Here is a 7,485-nt window from a genome sequence, read left to right as displayed (position 1 = left end):
ATAGTGTGATCCGCAGTTGTACAGATATACTGGGATTACAGTTATCATTGGGAAGTTCGATAAGACCCAGTCTCTCGTTACACAGCTTACTGTACGATTCTATCTGTTCAGGTTTTCGATCTCCCCAAAAAAATTTGTTATCTACTGGTTTCATGTTAAATAATGAGCATACAACTTTTATAATTTCAGTTACATATTTTCTGGTAACAAATTATAAGATAGATGTATTTTACTGCAAAAAACTGACACACATTTTAATTTAATCATAACGTAAAGGTATATATTGATGATATAACAAATCAATATAGACACTTAGGTACTTAGTTTCATCGTAAGTATCGAAAGTATTGATTTCGTTAAACTATAATAGAACCACTACAGTGATAATTGTACTAAACTATATCTCACGATTGAAATTTGATGGTATTTTGTATCTCAGATTACTTATTTGACAAAAGTGTCCAAAGGTATAATTATCTAATAATTTTAAAACAACAAGGTAGTGAAATAATTTAATATCAATATAATATTAAGTACAGATAAAGTAGCTACATAAAGATCAATAATAATAAATGATTCCAGTCACAAGACTATGTAATACATTTTCATTATAATTGTCTTTTGCTACGAACAGGATATGGATACATCCGGTGACTAATGTTTAAGGGAATAATTTGGCAAGCTGCATGAACAGCACGAGGAACAGCGCCATGAGCGGCTGGCGCAGCGCGGCCGCGCCGCACGCGTGCGGGCCCGCGCCGAAGCAGCCCGCGTACGCCATGCGGTGCGGCAGCTGGCTCTGCTCGTACAGGCCCGAGAACGCGTCGTGGTGGCGCCCCCACGCGAACACCGCCACGTCGTCCGCGCCGTGCGTCTCCCAGCGCAGCGGCACCTCCACGTGGCTGGGCCACTCCACCCCACCTGCCACAACACAACGAGTGGTTATAATAATATACTTACTGCAACGCTTTTGATATAGTATATTTCTTTACAAGTGTGGAAAGGCTGTCATTGCAAAGAGTTCCGACAAATGTCTAATAAAAAATGTCCCGAGCCGAGGCGCAGCCGAAGGCGAGGGTTGACAGTCGGAACAAGTTGCAATGACGGTTCCGCACGTGTACTGAACGGCTATTTTAATACAGTTGCGAAAAAATGAAGCAATTTAATGAAATAATAAAAACAGGGAACTATGCCCATACAGCCAAGTCTTCAGTAGAAGTTTTTTATTGATATGAAATGAAAATAAAATTTAATGAGATGAAAATTGAAATGAAACCTAACCAAACTCATTCAATCAAATCATTAAATCTGATATTGAAACAAATTAGTAGCTTCTTTTTCTTGGACGATTTAACCTAAGGACGCGCCTCGCATGATTATTCCCCTCTGTCAATAGTAATGGATTTTTAATCCACTGCGTTTATAAACACTGTTTGCGGAATCGATTTTGTCATTGTCAGAATCGTTTTCGATGTGTGACGACGTCTTACACGCTGGGTGAAAAATGCCTGTTTGTGCCGTTAGTGAGTGCAAGAACAAATCAACACATCAAATTTACAAAAAGATGGAATTTCATTTCATAAGTAAGTATTTTTGGTGTAATAAACGCTTTCTATAAATTAAATACATAAATTATTATAATAAAATAACAATCGAGAACTTTACCGATTCAGTAATTGAGTACGTAATAATTCGGTAGAAGCGAGTCACACTCCTCACGAGACTATATTTTGTTTTTTCTAAACAATTGCAACCCTCGATATATACAAATTAGGTTAAAATTTGAATACGCGTGAACAGCATGAAATTACGTAGTAGTACGATAGTGATTGCGGTTCGATTATCGATATCGATGAAAACATTTTCTTTATTATTAACGACTAAATTACCGTCTTCAAGTCAAGTAAAGAATAGTTATTATTAATTACCACAATTTTTTCGCTACCTATACTTGTAATAAAACTGGTCGATTTCTGTGATTTCACGTACTTAATACATTTAAAAAAAAATTAAAGCAACGCAATTTTAGTGATAGGCGCGAAATGTATAAAATTTATGTATTAAATCGCCAAGAATGTACATAACATTAACCTAATGGTAAATAATGACGTGTTAAAAATAGAAGAGGCCACCGTGTGTGTTTACTAATTTATTTTCATAGTATCATATCTGTCTTATGGAATTTTGCTGTGGGGTAAAAGCGGCAGGTATTGAGAAAATTTTTGCATTGCTAATTTGTAAGGGCAATACGTGTTATATTTAATAACTTACATTTAATTTTTTTGGACAAAGAGTACACCATATTGGAATTACCATGTAAACCCAATGTGCAATAAATAAATGATTGATTGGAAAGAAAAAAACATTTTATTGATTGATATACCTACTAATTATGTTTGGTAGGCTTTTGCGCGGTCAGGTTTATTTTGTATTATATAATAATATAAGTCATTAATAAGCACATTTTCACTATCGAAATTTTAAATGAAAATTTCGTTATATAAAAAAATACAAAGATTAAAAATGATATAAAATAAGTAAAAAAGTATGTGCATATTTTTTAAATTTTATTTTTCTTATTTTTACGTTGCATTATTAGTTTTTTGGGATAATTACCTATTAAGTGAGGTGAATGTATGCAAGAATACGCTACGCTGACCAAACACTGGTTTTAAGTAATTAAATACGAGTAATAAATTCTTACTTCTACTTTTGTTTCTGAAAAACTATCGAAATATTTTAAAATATCGATACGGTAGCATCGCAAATCACTTTGACTGTCTTACACTCGTAATGTCTTTGTATGTTGATGTATATAACTTATTAGTGTGCGTAAAATGTAGTAGTGTTGAAGATTTAGATATGTGTGTGTTAATAATGACACAAAACTTTGTTGAGTGAGTGTGTCAAGTTGTCTATGTAGTGTTTCCTCGTCCCGCACCAAAAGTGACAGAAATTTTTATTCGTAATATTAGGCGCGTTACAAGTCCATAGGTTAAATCGTCCAAGTTCTTTTTAGAAATATACGTATTTGCATGAATCATAAAAACTTATATGAATTTTTTTAGTAAAAACTTCATGGTTGGTTTTTCTTTTTAACAGACATTATTTTGACAGTTGGGAAAGAGAACGCACGAGTTCGGGAAAGGTAAAAAAAAGCACGAGTATGTAATAGCCCACATCCCGAACGCTATACGTCCCTGCAATACGCCACTTTTTGAGCAACTCTATTAAAAAAATATTATCTTAATTTCTAAACTGGAAGCGATCAGTGAAGACGGTGGCCTCTTAGGATGGCTTATTTCCTATCTGCGCGAGCGTACTCAGGCAATGTCAGTCAGGGTTAACTTTTACTTTTGTTCTGATAACGTCTGGGGTGCCGCAGGGCTCACACCGCGGACCGTTACTTTTTAATATATTCATTAATGATGTTGATGATCTATTAAACACTTTTATAGCTGCTTTTATATGCAGACGAAACAAATATTTGGTATAATTAGACCAGAAAAAGACTTACGGTGTACACCACTTCATTGTCCGCAGTCGAACATGCGAGACACTAAGCCGACGAGGCAATTTGAAACTTTTTATTTCTAAGTTCAAAAAATAGAAAATGGGCTGAATTGAGAACCATCTCCTTTTTGGTAGTCAGTTAAAAATAACCTAAGGTCTGAAGTAAAAATATATCAGCTTTCTATCATTTAAATTGTCTAAAAAATCCTGTTCAACACGTTAGAGTAAAAGAAATATACAAAATAAAATCGTGTTAAAATGATGCAAAGACATCAATCATAAATTAATATGAAGTTGAATCGAATCGATGGAAAATATGTGTGATACATACGGAAGTCCTCCTCCTGCGTGACGTCGACGCGTCTGCCGTCCACCTCGCGGCGGTGGCCGGGCCCGTTGATGTAGGACAGCGTCATGTAGGGCACGCCGTCGTCGTCGCGGTCGTCGGACGGGCCCAGCACGTCGGCGCCGCGCGCGCTGTAGCCGTTGAAGGCCATGACGTGCGCGTGGTCGGCCGTCACCACCACCAGCGAGTCGTCCTCCGCCAGCAGCCGCGTGGCGCGCTCCACCGCGCGGCTCAGCTCGATGGTCTCGTCCAGCGCCAGCTCGGCCAGGTTGTCGTGGTGCGCGTGGTCGATGCGCCCGCCCTCCACGAACAGGAAGAAGCCTCTCTCGTTCCTGCTCAGCATGCGGATGGCGACGTCGGTGAGCTCGGCCAGCGTGGGCTCGCTGGCGGCGTCGCTCTGCAGGTTGTAGCGCAGGTGGCCGCCCTCGAACAGGCCGAGCAGGTAGTCGGGCAGCGAGGCGTTGGCCTGCAGCAGCTGGTCGCGGTGCCACGCGTACGCGCAGCTCGCGTTGCGCGCGCGCTTGCTGCTGCGCCACTCGGCGATGAGGTCGCGGCCGTCCTCCCTCCGGCCCGGCGTGCCCTCCTGGTCCACGGCGCTCGTGGGCAGGAACTCGCGCCGACCTCCGCCCAGTATCACCTGGGAACATCAGTTTAATACAGAACTAGTATATTATGTGTGTGCGCGGACCACGTTTTGGGTTATCGATAGTTTTTCCAAGGGATTTGATTTTGTATATTTTTATCGGTTCATTAATTTCCACATTCGAGTTTTTCTTAATGCCTTCATGCCATCATGTCAATGTCAAAAGAATTCTACTGTCATGGATTCCATGCAAAAGGAATGTTTATCTCGTGGTTTTATCAAAAGAGTGATCTGATAGTTGCGGCGACATGGCAGACAGACAGACATGGCAGACAGACAGACATGATTCTCACTCAGAAAGATCAGATTAAGCTTAGCTGAATAATAATTATTTGATATGATTTCTGGCGGGATTGATATTGGTGCAGTTGTTATGTGGAGTGTCTTTGAGTTCTGAACACGTGAAGTTTGATAAAAAGTTAAAAATATGAAAATGTCTTCGGGAACCACTTTGCAAAGGTAGGTTCTGTGCAAATGCCTAGTAGGGATAAAAGTTCCACACAAAAATGTTCTGGAGAGCCTCTTGAATATAAAAAAATAATTTGTTCGGCGGCTATATTTATTTTTGCGAGCTCACCAAAGGGTCTAAGGTCTCGAACAACATTTGGTTGGTGTCTCTAGGACTTTTCTTTACCTGTCTGTATTCTACTATTTCAAGGGTCTGACCCCGATAGTTAAGGTCGTGCGTCGTTAGACCAGTCAGTCCGCAGAGTTCCACTCGTCAAAGTTCACCTTGAACTGGTTCCCGGGATACTCGTGCACGAGCTGGCGCGCGATGTCGGCGCACGCGGCGGGGTCGTGGCCCGCGGCGCGCACGTCCGCGTCGCTCTCCCAGTCGCGGTCGGCGACGCGCGTGTGAAATTTAGATAAAGAGAAGAGAAGTTAAGGCAGTGGGCTTTAATAGTGATGATAAATTAAATCCAATGATTACTAATGAAAGTTATCATTTATCAATTATTTGTCAGGTAAGGCCAAATACTAAGTAATTAAAAATCAAGCAAAGCATCTGCTGTATTATTTCAAAGTAAGAATCCTAATTATCTAAACAGGCTTCTATAATAATTAGAAGCTAACAACCTAGTGTTTACTTTTATCTCAATGTATAAAATAAATAGCACAAGAGGGTAGGTGATAAATACAGAAGTAAAACCAACCAAGTCGAATAATAACTGAATTGTATTTGTTCAGCATTGATCTATTTATATTAAAATGAATCTACCACCCATTTCGCTAAGGTGTTTAGTCATGGAGAAGAAAGGGCAAAGAAACTCCATAACACACATCTTTTAAAACATTAGAACGTTGAGTAAAGTAGTAGGTACATATTTGGTACACAGTTACAACAGGTAACCTATAAAAGGCAAATGATTACATTACATTATAATTATAATACAATATAAGAATACTTAACTTCAGTAAGGTCCGCTGTGTTTGCTCTGGGCTGTCGATACAAGACTGTCCCCTCTCTGTCGAGGTAGGGTACTTTTATAACACTGCCATCGCAAACCAGGCGGATGTCGACTATCACATGATCTTAATATTAATCATTATTTATTTTAGGTTTGTTGACAAAAGGTATGTTGACACACCCAATTTACAATAATAAAATCAGTGACATTGATGGTCTACGTATTAATAATTTACAATAATAATAAGCGACTTAAATTGTCAGTTTACACAACATTATTATTTCACATAATAGCTATTGCCAACTGTATGTTGACAATAGCTTAATATAATGTCACTCTTAGTATATTGACAGTATTTAATTTACGATGAATAATTAGTTATCAGTATTGACAATTCACATAATATTATTTATCGTATTGTCACATTCCTAAATATTAAATTAAACAACATACAAGAAAGATACTATTTAAATCATACCCTTTCCGTACATTGACATTGAATCCGGAAACGGAATAACGATTTTGTTTTAAATATCACAACAAATATTTATTTCGGACTCCCAAGTTTATGATTAGATGAATTTTAGCATAATAATTATGTATCCAATTTTATCGTAATATAACACGCGCGTACACGCCGGCTGGCGACGCGTGCGTCACGCGCGTCGTCGTCACGATGCCTGCAACAGACGGGGGGTCAGGGGGGCCCGCGCGGCGCCGCGGGGCGGGGGGCGCGGGCCTCACCGGCGTCGCGGCCGTCCGCCAGCGCCCAGGCGGCCACGGACGCCAGGCGCACGTGGGGCGCGAGGGACGCGTTGCACGCGCCGCGCGGCACGGCGGCCGTCAGCCCCAGCGTGCCCTCGTTGGCCTTCGCGCCGCACAGGTACGCCGTCGCCGAGCACGCCGAGTCCGCCGTCTGCGCGTTCACGCAGTACGTCTGCCGACAAACGACACGAAACGGAGTTACACCGGGGCGATCTTCCCGAACTCGGCGATACAACCGATGGGCACCTTGGCGAGGCCGACGGTGGGGAAGGCCTCGAAGGAGAGCTGCGCCTCCTCGCCGGGGCGGTGCGCGCGCTGGCCGAGCAGCGCGCGCGCGGCCGCCAGCGTGGGCACGGACATGCCGTCGCCCATGAACATGACCACGTTGCGCGCGCGCCGCCGCTCGGCACCGCGCCGCGCGTGCAGCGCCTCGAGCGCGGCGTGCGCCTCGGCGTACCAGTGGCTCGCCAGCGCCTCGTCCGGCGAGGCGGCGCGCGCGCCGGCCTCGTCGCTCGGCTCGGGGTGGAAGTGGTGGCGGCCCGCACTGCCCAGGCACAGCAGCGTCGCCAACACGACGGACACTCTGCACGACGTCATGGCTCGCAAGCAGCTCGCGTCGGTCGCCGTCTGTCACCGCCGCGCTTCGCTACTTATTATATTTGCATCATTGCAATCGCTTTATCAGATAGTAGAGTTGATCGTCGCGGTATCTTTAGACCTTTGATTTATATTTAGCTTTCCTATGTATTGTATGTATATATAGTACATCTTGATATTAATAATTAATTAGTCGATTTACGCGCAATTTA

General features: G+C 42.1%; 1 protein-coding gene across 1 annotated transcript; it reads right to left on the bottom strand.

Moving 5' to 3' along the window:
• Nucleotides 1-661: 661 nt before the first annotated feature.
• LOC117991518 (membrane-bound alkaline phosphatase-like) lies at nucleotides 662-7,273 on the bottom strand. Its single transcript, XM_034979112.2, has 6 exons — nucleotides 6,923-7,273; nucleotides 6,656-6,848; nucleotides 6,541-6,591; nucleotides 5,235-5,356; nucleotides 3,845-4,496; nucleotides 662-921 (listed from the first exon to the last, which is right to left on the bottom strand). Exons 1-6 carry the CDS (start codon nucleotides 7,271-7,273, stop codon nucleotides 662-664), a joined length of 1,629 nt encoding a protein of 542 aa, XP_034835003.2.
• Between the last annotated feature and the right edge of the window lie 212 nt (nucleotides 7,274-7,485).

The sequence above is a fragment of the Maniola hyperantus genome, chromosome 19 (assembly GCF_902806685.2).
Source record: "Maniola hyperantus chromosome 19, iAphHyp1.2, whole genome shotgun sequence".
NCBI lineage: Eukaryota > Metazoa > Arthropoda > Insecta > Lepidoptera > Nymphalidae > Maniola > Maniola hyperantus.
Note: the sequence above shows the minus strand (reverse complement) of the source record. Positions and strands in the feature narration are given on the sequence as shown.